This window comes from Dromiciops gliroides, chromosome 2 (genome assembly GCF_019393635.1).
Source record: "Dromiciops gliroides isolate mDroGli1 chromosome 2, mDroGli1.pri, whole genome shotgun sequence".
NCBI lineage: Eukaryota > Metazoa > Chordata > Mammalia > Microbiotheria > Microbiotheriidae > Dromiciops > Dromiciops gliroides.
This window is the reverse complement of record NC_057862.1, coordinates 87,424,125-87,445,591: the sequence shown is the minus strand read 5'-3', so window position 1 is coordinate 87,445,591 and position 21,467 is coordinate 87,424,125. Positions and strand designations below refer to the sequence as shown.

At 38.5% G+C, this 21,467-nt stretch overlaps 1 protein-coding gene across 1 annotated transcript in view; it reads left to right on the top strand.

Moving 5' to 3' along the window:
* DMBT1 (deleted in malignant brain tumors 1) overlaps positions 1 to 21,467 on the top strand; it is a 79,196-nt gene that overhangs the window by 10,400 nt on the left and 47,329 nt on the right. Inside the window, exons 5-12 of the mRNA XM_043986672.1 lie at positions 3,848 to 3,904; positions 7,086 to 7,142; positions 10,128 to 10,445; positions 12,084 to 12,110; positions 14,595 to 14,639; positions 17,583 to 17,612; positions 18,843 to 18,896; positions 21,023 to 21,340. Coding sequence (XP_043842607.1) covers positions 3,848 to 3,904; positions 7,086 to 7,142; positions 10,128 to 10,445; positions 12,084 to 12,110; positions 14,595 to 14,639; positions 17,583 to 17,612; positions 18,843 to 18,896; positions 21,023 to 21,340 — 906 coding nt within the window. The remainder of the gene's footprint in view (positions 1 to 3,847; positions 3,905 to 7,085; positions 7,143 to 10,127; positions 10,446 to 12,083; positions 12,111 to 14,594; positions 14,640 to 17,582; positions 17,613 to 18,842; positions 18,897 to 21,022; positions 21,341 to 21,467) is intronic.

Below are 21,467 nucleotides of genomic sequence, written 5' to 3'. Positions count from 1 at the left end.
TCAATTGTTTCTGACTCTTTGTGACCCCATTTGAGGTTTTCTTGGCAAAGATACTGGAGTGGTTTGCCATTTCCTTCTCCAGCTCATTTTGCAAATGAGGAAACAGAGGCAAACAGAGTTAAGTGACTTGCTCAGGGTCACACAACTAGTAAGCATCTGAGGTCACATTTGAATTCATGAAGATGAATCTTCTTAACTCCACGTCACTACAGCACCAAGCTGTCCCCCTCAGATAGTATATTTACAAATATTTCCTTCTTTTTTTAAGGGCCATACTTCCTGAGGGAGATGATTCAGTGAAATCTTGGGCTGAAATGAACCAATGCTTCACCAAGTCGACTCTCTTTATACCTCCTTTTCCCCTGTCTCTCTTATAGCAGCCTCTACAGATTTTCATACAAGGCACCTATTAAGTATCTTTTTGTTTTTTTGCAGAGCAATGAGGGTTAAGTGACTGGCCCAGGGTCACACAGCTAGTTAAGTGTCAAGTGTCTGAGGCTGGATTTGAACTCAGGTCCTCCTGAATCCAAGGCCAGTTCTCTATCCACTGCACCACCTAGCCGCCCCTTATTAAGTCTCATTTTGTTCATTGGCATCATGGCATCCTCACTGAATATAATGGAGTTTTCCTTCCTGATGCTGCTTTCAGGAATGGTGCTCATAAGCTTGCAGTGATTTCCAGCTGATGAACTCAGAACATGCCAAGAGCTTAAAGTCATGCCCCAAGCAAGGCTTGATACTTAGCCCTCTACCTGACAACTATGAGACTGATTTCCTGGCATCTTGTTAGTAGAGGTGTTCACTTAATTTTTTTTAAATTGGGTTTTACTTTTGTTACTTTTAATTTTTAAAATACCAGTTACAAAGCTAAGAAAAGTTCCTTTCTCTGTTTAATTTTGATTTTCAGGACAGGATATGGACTAAGTATGATTTTATTGATAGAGAGAATTTGTAGAAGCATGTCACTCTACCCAGACACGTCAATTTATATGCAGTCTTGGGGAGTTGCCCAGGACATGGACAGGTTGTAATTTGCTCAAGATCACACAGCCAATAGGTGTCAGATATGAAACTTCAGCCCAGGTGTTCCTGACTGAGAGGGCACCTCACTCTCCATTGTTCTATGCTCTTTCTCAATTTTTATTTTAAAGGGTTAATTCTGATTTTTAGAAAATCAGGTATAGACAAGTGATTGTTTCTATCAACATATTATATGGGAACAATTTAAGACCTTTTAAGTTTTGAAATTTCGTATTTTATTTGTGTGACCTACGATTGTGTACTTTATGACCCCTTTACTGTTTTAGTCATCAATAACAAATTTTTATTGTGTCCCTTGTATGTAAACTCACCTAGAGAAAGGGGTTCTTAATCTGGAGTCTGTGAGCTTAAATTTTTTTTGTTTATATATATTTCAATAAAATTGGTTTCCTTTATAATCCCCTATATATTTTATGCATTTAAAACATTATTCTGATAATAATATTACTACTAATAGTAGCTAACATTTATTTAGTACTTTAAGGTTTACAAAGTACTTAAAATGTTATCCTTTGATTCTCACAATAATCTTGGAAGGAAGATAATATTATTATCCTCATTTTATGGAGGAGGAAACTGAGGCAGACAGAGGTTAAATAAATTGCCTAAGGTCACACATCCAGTAAGTGTTTGAGTTGGGATTTGAATTCAATTCTTCATGACTCCAGGTCTAAGACTTTATCTACTGTACCACTTAGACTTCCAAAGGGGTTCAAGATATGAAAAAAGTTTATGAACTCCTCAACTAAGAGGATTTAGTTACTCTCAGCCAGTCCTCAGAAAGATGAGCCTCTGGTCCAAGCTTGCATGTATGCTCAGGCCCAGGATTTTGTTTACTTCAATCTTTTTCCAGGGGCAGCTGGGTGGCACAGTGGATAAAGCACCACCCCTGGATTCAGGAGGACCTGAGTTCAAATCCGGCCTTAGACACTTGACACTTACTAGCTGTGTGACCCTGGGCAAGTCACTTAACCCTCATTGCTCTGCAAAAAACAAACAAACAAACAAACAAAAACAACAACAACAACAACAAACAAAAAAATCTCTTTCCTAAACTGTTGGTTGTTTTTCCACATATTTTGGGACCATGGCAGACACTGAATTTTAATCTCTATTTTCTTTAAGTATTGGCCCTAGGGAAGTGAATGCATGACCCTAACATTTGCAACAACGGCCCTAGTCATTGTTGAGTAGCAGCATTCTATAGGCTACTCAGCTTTTAAGGCTCAAATTATACCCCAGTGCCTGGTTATTTTTTTCCTCTGAATACAGGACATGGAAGGAAGGGGTGGAATGGAAGAAATAGCATCATTTAATGGAGAGTCTGGAGTCTATCTTCTGTTCCCATTTTTCAGGTCTTAAAATGTCAATATAACAAAAATAGTTTTCTTTAATGTTGAGCCTGGGAGTTGTACTCTTACCATTTTGGTGTGATTATATTTGTACATAATCTGCACAATTATTTTATGATGTTTATAATCTTAGGCTATTTTAAAACTTGCTTTATCATCAGCCTTTCTGGTAATTTGTATTCTATGTCCTTTTCAGTTTTTCCTAGGACAGTGTTAATAAATAAAAAAATATATTGTACACAAGATGATATTGGAACATGATTTATAGGCTAGTAGTTTGCCTTCAGTTTGATTACTGTTGCTAATAGTGGTGATGGGCTCTGTGATCTCTATGAAATGCCAAGAGAAGACCATTACACCCCTGGGAAGCAGACTTTTAGAACATTGGTCTTGGAGTAAGAAGACCAGATTTTCTGTCCTGGCTCTTTGTAGCAGAGTGGCTCTTAGGAAGTCAATTTATTTCTCTAGGTATCAGTTTCTTTATATGCAAAATGGGGGTTTTACTCACATTGTCATCCTAATAGAGTTGTTAAGAAAGGACAAGGTGTAGTAGATGAAATTTTTCACTTGGAGCTGGGGGAAAATGTGAGTTTGACTGCAGTGCATATGATACTAACTGTGAAAATCAAGAAGTGACTTAACTTTGCTCTGTGTCCCAACCTCTTCTGTAAATAGGCATAATATTACCAGTAGTCATTATTTTATATGGTTGGTGTGAGTGAGGCTTGTATGTGATAAAGTATACAAAAAACTTTGCAAGCCACAAGGCATTTGATTTAACTCATGATTTATAAAGCTTAACGCACAACAAAAATGGGAGATATCCACTACAATTGGCATAATTATATGCTGATGACTTTGGCATGTGGTCCACCATGGTTTGTGGCCCAGGACTGCATGATTCTAATTTACTGGGATTTTTATCTCATCATAGGTGTCCAAAGGACTTAGAGGTAGAGGGGATTTTAGAATACATCTAGGCCAACCCATTTGCACAGGAGAAAAATGAGGCCCAGAGAATTTAACGAAATGCTGCTTCCCTCTGGCCAAAATCACCATGGTGGCTGGTATTTATATTATAGTGTTTTAAAGTTTGCAAAGCATCTTATCATATGTTATTTCATTTGAGCCTCACAATAATCATGTGAGGTCGGTACTGTTATTATCACTTTATAGATGATGACCCTGGGGTTGAGAGCAGTAAAGTGACCTTCCTAAGTCACATAAATAGTGAGGGTCTGAGGTGAGATTAAATTCAGGTTTCCTTGATGCTACCTCAGTCCATTGTGTCACTGTGGTTTCCACTGAGCCACCTTGCTTTTTCTTTCCTGCGAAGAAACTCTTCTGAAGACCGTATTTGTCATTCTTAATAAAAGATAGCAACTTTTTGGGTGGTATAATGGAACAATTTATAATTGAGACATGGGACTGAATTAATTTCTTTTTTCTTCTAGAAACAACAACCGATTCAAGTTTTTCCTGGAGCAGGGAACCAACATTCTATGAAATAAGTAATTCCTTTTATATAGCTATTCCTCTATGTGAATTTGTTATGATTTGAGACTAACACAAGAGATATTAAAATAGAAACATGCCCCCCTTTTTGCTTAGAAGGGGATAAATGAATTTCAATTAAATTCATATCTTATATACTTATTAAACCCAGTATTATGTGTAAAAACTTGTGCTTGATGTTAGAGATGCAAAAAATTAATCCCTTCCTGCTCTAAAGGTGTTATATTTTATATACACAAATTGAAATAAAAACTAATTTTTGGGGGGAGAAGGGTACATTTAGGGAGATCAGGATGGTGGCAGCTGACTTAAAGTCTTAAGACTTCTAAAAGGTAGATGTGAGGGCCAAGTGTATTCTGGGCATGGGAATAGCCAGCTGGTGTGAAGACATGCTGTTGTTTGTCCTTTGTTTTTGAAGATAACCCAACGACATCATGGGTGAATGATGTGCATGAACTTCTACATGAAATTAGACTTAAATGAAGCATAATTGCGCAGTCTTCAGCTTCACCCTTTTCCTAAGTCATTCAAGTCCATTGTCAGGACAAGTCAACATGACTGGCGATGACCTTGGATGCAGTGGATGGTCTTGTTGTCTTAATGTCTGACCAAATTCTCAGCCCTCCACAGCTCCTGCTTCAGCCATCTTCATAACTATTGGGACAGATTGTTCTAATCCCTCAATTACACTGGGAAAAGTCTTCATGTGGTTATGGTAGACATTACCCAAACTCAGGTTTGGGACTTGTTGGTTACCCTCAACCTGGTTTGGCCTGTCTTCAGAGACAGTTCTACTGGGTTGTGGCTGCTGTATATGCTACAGGTTCTTGGAGCCAACAGATGAGAATTGGATGACAGGTGGACACCAAAGGTGGATGAATGGTTTTAAAAAGGGCTTGGCAAACCCTCACACTAGTGGTGGTAGTCCTCTTGAACACCCCATACACCCCAAGGCACGTAGGCATGAGTTTAAGGAAATCTTCCAGTTCAAGTTCAACGAACATCTACTAATAGTCCAGTTAGGCTCTTACATTTGGGGAAAGGCTTCAGAACCTTTCCTTGTCTGTGATTTTGTTTGTGGTGTTGGGAACAAGGAGCCTTAGATTTGGAAGACTTCCTATGGCCACATGCATATCTTTGGAAATGGCAACTTATAGAGTGCCACTGATTCATTTTTTGTTTTAAAAAAAATAAACTAGGAAGGTATTTATTCCTTGGTTCTGTGAACATTGGCTGAGTATATGGGCAGAGAAAAGAATATGGATAGCTGTTACAGTATGCCCCATCAATTCTTTGATGAAATCACAACTATGAGTCAGGCTAGGTTAAATGAGTCAATCTGCTGTTCACCCTCAAATATCCACTTAACCCATAGACCATCTTGAATTCACACCTTTTTGTACTCTTCTCTTGCTGAATTGAACTGATCTCTCAGAAACTACTAAAATTGTGAAATGTGTATGTATGTATATATGTGCAGTGTTTATATCCATCTATAGCCATATCTATATATCACTGCATACATACGTACACCAAATGGTCATTGTTAGGGCATCTATTAAGGATGATGGCATATTTCTAAGAATATTTCAATGCAACCCAGACAATAAAAACGTTCTCCTAATGTTGTCACTAGTATTTCAGTGGGAAGATCTTCCCTAGTGTGGGAAGATCTCTGACATTTGCTCCTTGTTCCCAACACCACAAACTGAGAGACTGACCTTTAGATGAGAACCCAATAACCACTTCTAAGTTTCACCTTTCACAAAAAGCCTGAGGGATAGACCATGAGGAATTAGGACAGTCAGGTAGGAGGATTCATAGCCACTTCATTTTTCTCTGGTGGAATGACTGTCATGTGAGAATCCTCTTTCCAATGGAGTTTTTGAATTCATGTGGATAATGGGATGTAAGCTGTGTTTATCAATGCTACATGTGTAGGTGCATTCAGATGTCAGCAGTGGGAGTGAAGGGAGATCCATTGGGATCTGCAGATACTTGTAAGACAACGTTACTTAAGAGGCTCAAGATTCCTCATGTTTTATTACCTTTAAGTGAAGCTTTTTGGGTCTCGAAAATGACCATTGTAATGTTCACAAATATCTCGTTCCAATGTCTCAGTATCAGCCACTGAAGAATCTGTTGTAGAAATGAGTTTGTACTATCTTGTAAGGATGATCCTGCCCAAAAAGACAGCGTGTGGACCAAGAAATCTATGCAACTTTTCTACCTTCCAACTCTCATTATCCCTAGAAGGGGTAGATTCCTTTTAGGTTAAACAATATTCAGGAATCATTCTAGAAGTGGTCAAGTCAATGCCCACTTTTTATTTCTCTTTCAAGAGAAATAAGATGGTTCAAATAAGCTCTCACATAGGAAACTTTTTAAACATTATCTGGAGTACAAAAAACATTCCTTTTTTCTTCCTTTTTCCTCTTTTCTTTCCTTCCTGTCTTCATTAATTCTTTTCTCCCTCCCTATTTCTTTCTTCCCTTTTCTCTGCTTATTTCTTGCTTTGCTTTACCTTTTTAATTCTTCCTTTCCTTTTTGTATCCTTTTCCCCTCTTCTCCTTTATCAAATAACTATTTTGTAAGCTCAGATGTGTTTTTAAAAAAAAATGTTTGGTCATGTCCATACTTTAGGTGGCAAGGCCAAAAAGCCATGACAATGAAGAAAGGGTGAAGTCTGATTGTATTATGGAGATTGTTACCACTAAGATGCTGTGTGAGGAAGAGTCACAAGTGTTGAAAATCAAATTCATACCAAACTCTTTAAATATCTTATATAAGATAAATCAGGAAATTTTAAGCTTGGCTTATTGATAGCCTCTTGATCCTCTAACCAGAAAAAGTATATGGAATCAATGGATGTGACAAAGTGGTTCAATACTTAATATGAATGGCATAGCACTTATTTCCTCAAGATCTGGTACATTTTTCATTGTGCTAATCGGACCCTACTCTGCCTTAATTTCAAGCTTATTTGTATCTTGTCAATACTCTCATCTTGGAAACAAACAGACCCAGAGAATTTGACATGATGCTTTCCTAAAAGACCATCTAAGGAAGTGTTTCTGATGCCCATATTTGTGGTAGTTAGTAAGGAAATGAGCAGGCACATTGAGGGAATACCCTCTAATCTAGACATGAGATTGATTTGGAACTTTTCTCTTCTAGGAACTACAGACTTTCCAACTACTGAGTCACCTTTAGCCACAACAACATATGGAACAGGTAATGCTGCTTCTCCTGCTTTTCTGTTTTTGCGAGACTCTAATGAGTTTGGACAAAGAAAAGGGTTGATGCAGAGCTGGGAGCATTTTAAAATTTCAATGTGGATCAATTCAGTTCAATTTATTCCACGTGCTTTTATTAAGTGTATCACATGGTCAAGGCATGTGCTAATCACTGCTGATACACATATAAAATTCGACACATTCCTGCCTCAAAAAATTTGCCATTTGCTAGAAGGAAGCATGATGGATACACATAAGAATAATATGAAGTAGTTGGAGGCATGGAGGATTAAAGGGCAGGGAATGAGGGAAGACTTCCAGATGGAGATGGCATAGCTCCTATTCACTCTTTGTCTATCAAAATGCCTGAATTCCATTAAGGTTCACCTCAGACACCATCTCCATCTTACAAAAGGGCATGAGTGACAGGATGATAGGATAATAAATTGAGAGCTAGAAGAAATATTAAAATTACCCATTCTAGCCTCTTCCCTTTACCTATAAGGAAACTGAGGCCTTGAATGATTAAGTAATTTGCAAAGATCATAGAAATAATTAGAGACAGAGTCAAAGTTTTAACCCAATTCTCTGACTCCCAAACTAGGACTCTCCCCAGTGCCATCCTTTCCCTCAATAGTCCCTATTTCAAGTGTTATTATCATCTCTGGAGAAAAGGATAGTGAGTGGTTCTTGGAAAAATAAACCAAGTTGTTTCCTTAACTCTAGCAGTCATTGATCCTCAGTACTCTCCACCTCTGAGATGATCTCTATTTGTTGAATCAAAAGGGACAGTGTTGACCCCTTTTTGTAGGATACTAAGGGGGCAGAGAAGAGAACATGGATGACATCTTTCCTGTGCTCAAATGTGCTCAGAGGTGTGAATCAGCAATCCCCTCTCAAACTCCAGTTAACTCAATGAACAATCTTGAGTCAGTCATTTTCTTTCATTCAGATACCCTGATTTGAGAAGCTGGGCCTTCAGCAACCACCAATCAATGCAAGGTGCCCCCAAAGACAGTGCAGTTTTAAGTCTTCATAATTAAACAGGTCAATTCTAAGACTTTTGGAACAACTTCATTTATTTTTGCCCCTTCATAGAGCATACCATCATCAGGTAGCTGGCATCATAGATAGACTGCTGGGTTTGGAGTCAGGAAGACTCTGATTTGGAATCCTTCCTTAGATGCTCATAAGCTATATGACCCAGGTCAAGTCACTTTAATTTTCCTGGACTCAGTTTTTTCATTCCTAAAATGGGAACAATAAGATCACCAACCCCAAAGGGTTATTGTGAGGATCCAATGTGATATTATATGTAAAACACTTTGAAAATTTTAATTCATTATATCATTATATTTGTATATATATATATATTCAATTGTCATTATTATCTTTAAAATGGATCATACTGAAAAAGATTGATTCCCAATGTCTGTGAGAATAATTTGATGGAGATTACAACTCCCAACACAAGGCTTCCTAAGATTGATAGAGCTGGATCTGGATTGTTTAGTAAAGAAGAACCTGATATTTGTTTATCACAAGATCATTTCCACTTTGATATATGGAAAAATTGGTCTTGATATCTACCAGGAAAGAAAGAGGAAAGTAAGGAGTATGGTTCATCAACACCACTTTTTTTCCCTAGCAATGGAGGTTATTAGAAAATCTGCCTTAATATCCTATTTGCAGGTTTTGACATCCACATGAGAATATAGAAGATTCATGTAGATTTCAAAATGTTAAATACAATATAATTTACATGGTCCAATATGCCTCTTATTGCATTAACCACATTTGAAGTTTCTGGGTGCAGTAAGTGACCACTGGGACACCTATAAATTATTGCTGTTTCCAACCCCTCAGTGTCAGCTACTATGCTGTGTCTCAGAACCTGTTGTCCAATTAACTGAGTTTGAACCATCATATAAAGAAGCCCTTGGCCAAAGAAATAGAGTATGGAACAAGTAATTACCATTCAATTTTCCTACTTTCCAGATATTCATTATTCCTAGAGGAGGTAAATGCCATCTGGTTTGGAAATCATACAGAGGTTGGGGCAGCTAGGTGGCACAGTGAAAAAAGCACCAGCCCTGGATTCAAGAGGACCTGAGTTCAAATCCGGCCTTAGGCACTTACACTTACTAGCTGTGTGACCCTGGGCAAGTCACTTAACCCTCATTGCCCCACAAAAAGGAAATCATACAGAGGAAATATTTTGGATGTGAACAGCTTAATAATAATTTATGTGTAACATCTTTCGGGTGTTAAGTATATTTCAGAGAAACTTTTCTCATAAATCTGTGCAAGACAAAATTTCTTTCCATTACTGTTTCTCTTGCTTATCTTCTTTCTTTCTTCCCTGCCTTCATTCATTCTTGTCTCCCTATTTCACTCTTTTCTTTCCTCTCTCCTTACTATGTTCCTTCCCTTGCTTTACCATTTATATTCCTCTTTCCTTTTCCTCTACCTCTTCTAACAACCCTTTTAGAAGTTCAGAATTGAGTCATTTGCCTAAATGGTTGTGAAAAGACTAAAAAGGCAGGCCTATGAAGTAATGATTCTTTTAGTGTCTGTGTGATGGAGATGATTTTGATGATGAAGTGTGATGTGACCAGAGGAGCATTTAGAAGTGTGGAAAATCAAAATCAGTCAGCTTCTCACATATTAGATATGAAAAGAATAAGGAAGTTTTAGGCTTGGTTTATCAATAGCCTGTTTATCTTCTACCCAGGGAGAATATATGATATGCCTACATCCCACAAAGAGGTGGAATACTTGTTAAGGGTGGGACAGCTCTTACCTTCTCAGGCTCTGGTCCACTTTTCATTGAGTTATTCTGACCTTAAGACAAGACTAAAGTAGATTCCCCACCACAGTAATCCCAGGCCCTTTGAAGGTTTGGGGAAGTGCCTAAGCAGCCAAGGACTCTATCCCTGAGGGAGACTACCATGGAAATGCTTTCCTTCTTCCTTTGCATCAGATTCTGGACTGGCCTTGACACTGGTGAATGGAGGAGACAGATGCCAGGGTCGAGTTGAAATGCGGTACCAAGGATCCTGGGGCACTGTTTGTGATGACAGCTGGGATTTGAACGATGCCAATGTTGTCTGCAGGCAGCTGGGTTGTGGATATGCAGTGTCAGCTCCAGGAAGTGCCCGATTTGGTCAGGGCACTGGCAACATTGTCTTGGATGATGTGAGTTGCTCTGGGTCTGAATTCTACCTGTGGAACTGCCGCCACAGTGGGTGGCTCTCCCACAACTGTCAGCACACTGAGGATGCCAGTGTCATCTGCTCAGGTATCATCTCTCTGGGATACTATGCTTCTTCTTTTCTGGAGTGGATCCTTTCAGGGAAACAGTATCTTCCTGGCTGAGATTCTTCTTGTCCTGAACTTGTTGAGAGTTTCTTCCTGCCCAGAAACATACACAAGTTTATCAAAGGTAGAGAGTCCTGAGGATCAGTGATTGTTGGAGTTGAGGAGAGAACTTGGTTTATTTTTCTAAGGGCCATTCACCATCCTTTTCTCCAGTGATATTTTTCTTTTTTCTTTCTTTTTTTTTTTTTTTGGTGGGACAATGGGGATTAAGTGACTTGCCCAGGGTCACACAGCTAGTGAGTGTCAAGTGTCTGAGGCCGCATTTGAACTCAGGTCCTCCTGAATCCAGGGCTGGTGCTTTATCCACTGTGCCACCTAGCTGCCCCTATCCAGTGATATTAATAACTCTTGAAATAGGGATTGTTGAAGGAAAATGTGGCACTGGGGAAAGAGCCCTAGTTTGGGAGTCATAGAATTGGGTTAAAACTTTGAGTCTGTCTCTCATTATTGCTATGACCTTTGCCAATTACTTAATCACTCTGGGCCTCAGTTTCCTTATAAGTAAAGGGAAGAGGCTGGACTGGATGCCTTTTAATATCTCTTCTAGCTCTCAATTTATTATAATATCATTCTGTCACTTATATTCAAAGGAATCAAAGATGCCCAGTTTCCCTCCAAACGTTATGAATCTGATTTCTTTGTTTTTCCCTCTCAAATAAGGGTATATTCTTCTAAATTTCAACAAGGTGAATCCCTGTGGACATGACAAAACCTTTATCTGCTGGCGACTATGTGTATGTACTCTATAGGTAGGCAGAGACTAGTATCTCAGAAAATACCCTCCATTTACTTTAATTTAAAATTATAAGTGATGGTGCTTTTCTCCAATGGCACGGTTATCAAGCATAATAATGTTCTGATTCCTCAGATGAACAAAAACACATTTAATTGTTGGCACTTGGTTTCTTGATGCGAGAGTCAAGGAGCGCCAGAGCTTGAATGATCGTGCAAGGACATCTGGCCCAACTTAAGCTTATTAAAGATGAGGAAAGTGATACCAAGAGATGTTAAGGGTTTAGCCAAATATGTAGCTAGTAAGTGAGAAGGAGCTGAGACTTGAACCCAGATTTCTTACTTTTTTGGTCCAGGGCCCTTAGCTCATAGTTCTTGGCCCCTAATTGGGTTTTATTGGGGCTGATTCTGTGATGGCCATGTCATACTGGTTAGGAATCAGCAGTGACACTGTTGATGGCTATGTGGGTAAAAATGGCCAATTTTCTTTGGCTTCAAGTTCAGCTAGCATAGCTCAATGATGTCTGCTAAAAGGAATCATCTTTGCATGACCCTTCTGGAATTTTTCAAGAAAAGACTAAACAACCACTAACCAGGTGTGCTGTAGTGGGGATTCCTCCCATGACATGTTGAATTAAGTTGCTGTTAGGGTTCATTCCAAATCTCAAATTCTGTAACTGGGAATTTGTTTTTGATCTTTGTGTTTTATTCTGTGTACATCCCTCATTCCTTAGTGGGCTGGAAGTATTAACTTCTTGTTCCTACCTGTGATTTCTGTCTCTAAAGTGTGCCGATGTTTGATTTGATCTTTTCTCTCTTGTAACAGCCAGTACATCAGATCCACCCAACCATGGTAAGTTTGCTTTCTTTCTTGTTTTGTTTTTGTTTTTTGTGGGGCAATGAGGATTAAGTGACTTGCCCAGGGTCATATTGATAGTAAGTGTCAAGTGTCTGAGGCTGGATTTGAACTCAGGTCCTCCTGAATCTAGGGCCAGTGCTTTATCCACTGCACCACCAACTTGCTCCCTTCTTTCTCATTCAACATTGTGGCCATCTATATAAGAAAAGTCTGTTTTATTTTTTAGTACTGTAGAGAGATGGTGCTTCTCCTCTGCAGTGATGTATGTTTAATAAACAGAAACTTTATTTTAGTTATAGCCCTCAAAATATTTCTTCCATATGATGACCCTTATTGGGTTCTGTGATGAGTCCCAGATATTGTTCTATTGGCAAAGTTCATTTATGGCTCTAAGCATTCTGATTTAGCATTTCTTCTTATTACTCTTTTAGTTTTAAAAATACTACCAAAATACTTCTATATCAAAGTGATCATGTGCAATCCTTATTTTAAAACTTGTAATCCATAGCTAAGTGTTTATTTACTTTTTAAAAGTTTTGCCAATTGCATGTTAAAACAATTTTAACATCCATTTTTAAAACTTTATGTCTCAAATTCTCTTCCTCCCTCCCTCCCTCCCCATCCCCCCCCCTTAAGGACAAAAGCAATTCAATATAAGTTCCATATTAGTCAGGTTTTGAAATAAAAAAGACCAAAAAACTTAAGAAAAAGAAACTAAAATAAAATTATGCTTCAACCTGTATTCAGACACCATCAGTTCTTTCTATGGTGATAGCATTTTTCATCATAAGTCCTTCAGAGTTGTCTTGAATCATTGTATTGCTGAGAATAGCTAAGTCATTCACAGCTGATCATGTTAGAATATTGCTGTTACTTTGTATAAAGTACATTTCACTTTTCATCATCTCATGTAAGTCTTTCCAGGTTGTTCTGAGAGCATTCTGCTCATCATTTTGGGGGGGGGGGTCAGGGCAGTGAAGGTTAAGTGACTTGCCCAGGGTCACACAGCTAGTGTCAAGTGTCTAAGGCCAGATTTGAACTCAAGTCCTCCTGAATCCAGGGCTAATGCTTTATCTACTGTGCTACCTAGCTGCCCTCCTCATCATTTCTTATAACACAATAGTGTTCCATCATAATCTCATCCCACAATTTGTTCAGCCATTCCCCAGTTGATGGGCATCTCTTCAATTTCAAATTCTTTGCACCAGAAAACTAAGTGTTCATTTCTAGACAATTATATGAATCAAAGTTAATCTCTCTGCAATTTAAAATTCTAATTTTTTTCCTTTCATCTACTCTCCTCTCCTGTTGTCTTTCCCCCTCTTTTGAATTTCCCCTTACACCTCTTTCCCCTTCCCCCTCTCCATTGTCTTCCTTTTTTATATTTAGTAAATCTTGCATTACTTCCATGTGTGTTTTTTCTTCAGGCTTTGATTCTGAGATTTTTTGATAGTCTCTATGGTTTTACCTGCTTGTCCACATTTCTTGTCTCGTAAATTTACAAAATCAAGCTATCGTCCCTCCCCTTCCCTTCATTTCTCATTGTGCATTATTCTTTCCTCTTTTTCACTTCCCTTTGCCTTGCTTTCCTTTCTCCTCCATATATTTTCCTAACAACACATGACTTAACCTTGCCTGATTTCTAGCTTTTGAAAGAAATACTTTTAATTCCAGTTTATTTGTGACTTGCCCAATCCTCTCAATTTGAAAAGAAACAGATGTAGAGATTGTGATGACATGATTTGTGGTAGTTAATGAGGAAATAAATGAGCAGTTACTTTGAGGGAATACCCTCTAATCCTGAGATGAGATTGAATCAAAACTTTTCTAGGAACGACAGCCTTTTCAACTCTTCAGTCACTTTTATAAATGACAATTTATGAAACAGGTAATTCTCCCTATCTTGTCATTCCCTTTTTTTGTGATCCTCCAATGAGTTTTAGGCAGAGAATTTCATTGATAGAGAGATGTGACCATCTTTAAATATAAATTTGTTTCATTTCCATTTGTTAATTGCATCAAATGTTCAAGGTATGTGCTAGTCACTGTGGATACTCATAAAAATGGCTACATTCCTGTTCCCCCAAATTAGCAGTTTGTTAGGAGGCTTCATGATGTATGTATGAGGGGAAGTCGGGGAATGAGGTAAGACTTCAAGTTGGAAGTGGTACCTGAGGTGAACCTTGATGGAAGTCAGACATTCCCGAGAGACTGAGAGGGGTAAAGAGGGAGCACATTTTAGGCGGCGGAGATAGATCATGAACATAAACAGAATTAGGGTCAGGTTGAAAGATCAGCTAGTTATATACACATATACTTTACAAATTCTTAGGTAAAATCATCTCACATTAGAAAGACTTTATGTAGTTGATCCACATGTGCGGAGACAGTCACTTCTGAATGTAGAATTTCTAAAACTCTCATCCTGAGAATACTCTCATATTGACATGAAATTGAATTTTAACTTTTCACTTCTAGGAACAACAGTCTTTCCAACTACTCCGTCACCTTTACACACAACAGGTAATGCTTCCTATTCTACCGTTTCCTGTTGGTGATCCTCTAATGATTTTTAGACAGAAAAAAGAGTTGATCCCAAGATATGAGCATCCTGAAATTCAATTTCTTTCCCATACTCGTATTAAATGCATTATTTTAAATTATATTAGATAATGTATATGTAATTATACATAATATAATAGATAATAATTATAGATAATATATAATGATTATACATAACATAAATTATATTAAATGCATCAAATGTTCAATGCTATTAACCTTGGGTATACATATAAAAATGAATCTCTTCCTGTCAAACAAACTTGCAATTTGCCAGGAGTCATGCATGATCCATGGACATAAGTTAATAGAGGCCAGTGGAGGCACAGAGGATTAAGGCTGAGGGGATGAGGGAATATTTTTCCATAGAGATGGCACCTGAGGTGAACCTTGCTGAAAGTCAGGCATTCTGAAAGACAAAGAGAGATGAGGACAGAGTGCCTACCAGGCAGAAGGGATAGCTTATGAGAATGCAGAGGGAGGTTTCAGATACAGTGTCAAGTTGAAAGGATAGTTAGTGGTCTGGTTTGGCCCTTATGCTTTATATATTCATGTCATCTCATGTTACAAAGACTTTCTGTAGCTCATCTACACATGCACAAAAGGTCACTTATGATTGTAGAATTTCATAGTCCAGAGCCTCACATCCCCAAACAAATGGGGAGTCCTCATACTCTCCATCAACGCTTTGATGGTTTTGATTTGTTGAACCTGCTGTGAGGTTGTTGACCCTTTTTGAGTTGGCAGAGAAGGCATCTTCTCTGTGCCCCAATCATGTTTAGAGGTGTGAATCAGTAATTCCCCTTCAATATGCAGTTATATCATGGAGCAATCTTGAGTCAAAGACTTTTCTCTTGAGTTCAGATGCCATGGTTTGAGGGGCCAGGCCTCTACAACTACTAATGAGTACAGGGCATCCCAAATGTTTTAGTGCAGTTATAAGTTGTAATACCCGAACTGCTTAAAAGTAGGACTTTTGGAATACCCTATTCACTTCTTTTTGACTATATTGCATACAATCATTAGTCAGCTGTCTTCATGGATAGACTACTGGACTTGGAGTTAGGAAAGCTATGAGTTGGAATCCTACCTTAGAAACATATTAGTTATGTGACCTTGGTGAAGTGATTTAACTTTACTTGGGTTCAGTTTTCTAATTTCTAAAATGGGAATAATGAAAGAACTAATCCCAAATGTTTGTAATGAGAATCCAATGTGACTTTATATGCAAAACCCTTTGAAAACCTAAAATCAATTTATACCTACATACACATATATATATTTAGATATGTATTTCCCTATTAAACATCTACATAAATACTTTTATAATGGCTCATACTGGAAATGATGTTAATTTCTGAAAATATTTTGAGGGAGATCCAGACTTCTACCACAACTCTGTCACTGCAGGGTCTGTTCTGTAAAAAAGAACCTGGCCTTTATTTCTGATAATGTTATTCTCACTTTGACATAATACAAATGTGTTTTAAGCTGATGACCACCAGGAGGAGAAGAGGACAGACGGAGGATGGTTCATAAGCCTCACTTTGTTTCTCTGTAGGGAAGGAGGTCATGAAAAGGTCCTCTTTACACAAGGCTTCTTTGTTCTTGTGGAATACAGAATGAGTATCAGTGACTGCTGGAGTTAAGGAGAGAACTTAGTTCATTTTCCAAGACCCAGTCACTATCCTTTTCTCCAGTGGTGGTAATAACACTTGAGAGAACAATTGTTGAGGGAAAGGTTGGTCCTGGGGAGAGAGCCCTAGTTTGAGAATCATTGAATTGGGTTAAAACTTTGAGTCTGTCTCTCATTATTGCTATGACCTTTGCCAATTACTTAATCACTCTGGGCCTCATTTTCCTTAGAGGTAAAGGGAAGGGGCTAGACTGGGTACCTTTTAACATCTCTTCTACCCCTAAATTTATTATCCTCTTGCCCTCTTACTCCTGCCCCTTTGTAATTCCAAGAACACTTCAAAGGAATCCAAGGTACCAGGTTTTCCTCCAAATATTATGAACTCAATTTCTTTTTCCTCAAATAAGGTAATATTCCTTTCAGTTTGAACAAGGTGAATTCCCATGGGCAGGAGAAAACGCTTCCCTAGTGGAGACTATTTGTATGTTGTGTGTAGGTAGCAGAGACTAGTTCTTCAGACAACATCCTCCCTTCAATTATGGTCCTTTTCCCTAATGGCACAAGAATTAACCAAAATAATTACTGATCACAAATTTTAAAAGACCACACTTTATAGATGGCACTTGGTTGTTTGTTCATAGATTCAAGAATGGATAGAACTTGAATGTTTATGCAAGGCAATGTGGTCCAAGTTATATCTATTACATATGAGGAAACTGAGCCCAAGAGACATTAAGAGATTGGCTAAAGGTCAACCAACTAGTAAGTGACAAAGAGCTTAAACCCAGATTTCTTGCTTTTTTTGATCCAGTGCCCTTAGCTCTTGTTTCTTGACCCTTAATTGGCCTTGTTGGGCTTGGCTCTGTGATGGCTTTGTCATACTAGTTAGGATTCAGCAGTGACACTGGTGGAGATTAGTCTCTACTTTTCTTTGGCCACAAGGTCAGCCTGCATAGTTCAGTGATCTCCCATAAAGTGAATCATCTTTGCAAGACCTTCCTTGAATTATTCAAGGAAAGCATTGTACAACCACTAGCCAGGTGAGCTGTAGTGGGGATTCCTTTCATCAAGTGCTGGCCCTAAGTGGTTGTTAGGGTTCCTTTCAATTCTCAAATTCTGTGACTGTGAATTTCTTGTTGATCTTTGAGATGTGTGCTATGGAAATCCCTCATTCCTTGGTGGACTAGGTGTATTGACTTCCTATTCCTATCTGTCACTTCTGTCTCTAAAATATGTCCACATCTGATTTGACCTTCTCTCTCTTGTAGAAGCCAGTACATCAATTCCATCTACCACTGGTAAGTCTGAGTTCTTTCTTATTCAATATCATGACTTTCTATATGAGAGATGGTGCTTTTCTCCTCTGCATTGATGTGAATGAGATGAGCAGAGACTATGTGAAGAAACTCCAGTTTAGTTCTCTCCCCCAAATACTTCTTCCATCTGATTGACCCTTCATGGGTGTTGTGATGGGTCCTAGATTTCATATTATTTCTGAAATTCTTTAATGCCACTAATTATTTTATATTAGCATCTTTTGATTCTTTTAGTTTTAGAAATTCTACCAAAGGAAAATTCCACTTAAAAAGTCATCATGTCTACTCTTTATTTGAAAACTCTTGGACCTAACTTTCCATTTAAAGCAAATTATATGAATTAAGGTTAATCTCTCCTCTGCTATTAACAATTCTAGCTTCTATTGTTTTTGTCCATTCTCACCTTCTCTTGTCTCTTCCCATCTTTTAAACGTCCCCTCTTCTCCTTTTTCCCTTTGTCCTTTCCCTCTCTTCTTTTAGTTTTGTATTTAATAAACCTTGCATTACTCCCACTGTCTTATTTTTCCAGCTATTATTTTGAGATAATTGAATACTCGGTATGATTTCTACCTGCTGACCACAATTTCTTTCCTCTTAAGTTTACAATAATAGGATATTTAAAGTTTCCTTCCTTTCTCAACATTCTTCTTCCCTTTTCTATTTTTTATTCCATTCCATTCCATTCCCTTCCCTTTCATCCTTTTATTCCTTTCACTTTCTTTCACTTCCCCTGTTATTTCTCCCCCTTTCTTCTTTCCATTGCTTTGCTTTCCTTTCTTCTTTCTTTATCCTAAAAACATATTACTGAACCTTCCATATTTCAGTTTTTTAATGAAATCCCTTTAATTCTATTTTTTTTGGATCTTGTCCTTAAAAACAAACAGGGGAACAGCTAGTTGGTGCAGTGTATAGAGCACTGGCCCTGGATTCAGGAAGACTTGTGTTCAAATCCAGCCTCAGACACTTGACACTTACTAGCTGTGTGACCCTGGGCAAGTCACTTAACCCTTATTGCCTTGCAAAAAACAAACAAAACAAAACAAATTAAAAAAAACAGACCCACAGAATGTGGATATATGATACTTTCCTAAATGATTGTCTAAGGAGATGCTTCTGATGTCTGTATTTGTGGTTGTAAGGAAATGAACAGGCACTTTGAGGGAATACTCTCTAATGGAGAGATGAGATTGAATTTGACCTTTTCACTTCTAGGAAGAGCTGACTTTCCAACCACTCAGTTACCTGTATACACAACTTATGGAACAGGTAATGCTTCCTATCCTGCCATTCTCTTTTTGTGAATCTCTAATGAGTTTTGGTCAGAGAAAAAGAGTTGATACAAAGATATGAGCATCTTTAAATAGCATTTCAATTTATTGCACATACTTTTATTAAGTGCATCCAATGTTCAAGGTGTGTGCTAGTCACAGTGGCTATACCTATCAAAAGGGTACATTTCTGTCTCCCCCCCACCAAATTTGCAGTTGACTAGGAGTCTGTCTGATGTATGGAGATAAGCATAAAACAAGGTAAGTGTAGCCACTGAGGAATAAAGCTGAGAGATTGAGGGAAGATATCCCCATAGATATGGTACCTGAGGTTAACCTTGCTGTAAGTCAGGACTTCTGAAAGTTAAAGCAAGATGAGGAAGGAGCCTGTTTCAGACAGAAGGCATAGCTCATAAGAATGAGTTAGGGGATATCTGATAGTGTCAAGGTCAAAGATCTGCTAGGTCTATATATTTATACTTTAAAGCTTCTTATGTAAAACCATCTTACATTAGAAAGTCTTTTAGGAACCAAATCTATACACACATATAAATATAAATAAACAAACAAATATGTATGTATGTATGTATATGTGTATATATATGGATTTGTGTGTTAGCCATTCCCATTATTATTATTATTATTATTATTATTATTATTATTATTATTATTATTTTTTTTTTTTTTTAGGCAATGGGGGTTAAGTGACTTGCCCACGGTTACACAGCTAGTAAGTGTCAAGTGTCTGAGGCCGGATTTGAACTCAGGTACTCCTGAATCCAGGGCTAGTGCTTTAACCACTGCGCCACCTAGCTGCCCCCATAATTATTTTTATAATGGCTCAGCATGGGAATGATTGATGGAGTTAATTTCTGAGAATATTTTGCTGGAGATCAAAACTTCCAACACAGGTCTGTCATTGCATGTCTGGACTGTTCTGTAAAAAAGAACCTGGGGGCAGCTAGGTGGTGCAGTGGATAGAGCACCAGCCCTGGATTCAGGAGGACCTGAGTTCAAATCCAGCCTCAGACACTTGACACTTACTAGCTGTGTGACCCTGGGCAAGTCACTTAGCGCCAATTGCCTCACCAAAAAAAAAAAAAAAAAAAAGAACCTGGCATTTATGTCTGAGAAGATTTTTCCCATGTTGACATGTTACAAAAGGGTGTTAAACTGAGGACCACCAGGAGGAAACGAGGGCAGACAGGAGGATGTTTCATAAGCTTCATGCTGTTTCTCTAGGAATGAAGGTCAAGAGAAGGTCCTCTTGGCAAGTGGACTTTTTGCTCTTATGGAATCTGGAATGAGGGTTTGAAAAGGGCCTGTTTCATTGATGTTATTTGTGCAGGTTCTGACTTGCACATGGGAATGTAAATGGAATTGGACCTTTTCCTATCATTTTCTAGAAACCAAAATTTCTTTCCATTCCCACTTTTCTTAGTTTAATTTTCTTTATTTTCTTTCTTCCTTACCTTCCTTCACTCTTCTATTTCTCCTTACTTCCTTATTTCATTTCCTTTCTCTTTCCTTCCTTCCTTCTTTTCCTTGCTTTTCCCATTCTGTTCTTTTTCTCTATTCTCCTCATTCTCCTTCAAATAACTCTGTTTTGTAGTCTCAGAAGATGTGATTTTTAAAAATCTTGAAGTTAGGAGCATAAATTGAAATGGGTTGACCCTAATGGCCTGATCATGCAGGAATCATCAGTTTAGTTTCTCTGATCTAGCTGGTATAGTTGCCATTAATGCTATGCAGACAGATTGGGATTTGGAAGCATTAGAAAGTAAATTTAAAATTAGATGCTCCAGTGTCTTAAATAAAGGAAATTAGGAATGTTTAGGGTTAGTTCATCATTACCTGTTGATCCTTTAAGCAGGGAGATTATGTGGCATGCCAGGATCCCACAAAGAGGTGGAATACTTGCTATGGGTGTGATAGCACTTACCTCCTCAGGCTCTGGTCCTCTTTTCCTTGGGCTTCTCTGGCCTTAGGACAGGACTAAAGTAGATTCCCCATCTCAGTAATCCCAGGCCCTTTGAAGGTTTGGGGAAGTGCCTAAGCAGCCAAGGACTCTATCCCTGAGGGAGGAGACTACCATGGAAATGCTTCCTTCTTCCTTTGCATCAGATTCTGGACTGGCCTTGACACTGGTGAATGGAGGAGAAAGATGCCAGGGTCGAGTTGAAGTGCAGTACCAAGGATCCTGGGGCACTGTTTGTGATGACAGCTGGGATTTGAACGATGCCAACGTTGTCTGCAGGCAGCTGGGTTGTGGATATGCAGTGTCAGCTCCAGGAAGTGCCCGATTTGGTCAGGGCACTGGCAACATTGTCTTGGATGATGTGAGTTGCTCTGGGTCTGAATCCTACCTGTGGAACTGTCCCCATAGAGGCTGGCTTTCCCACAACTGCAACCATGGTGAGGACGCCAGTGTCATCTGCTCAGGTAAGGTCTCTCTGGGAAACATCTCTCCTTCATTTCTGGGGTAAATCCTGTCAGGGGAACATTTTCTTCCTGGCTGGGATTCTTGTCCTGAGCATGTTGAGAGATTCTTCCTGCCCAGATATGTCCA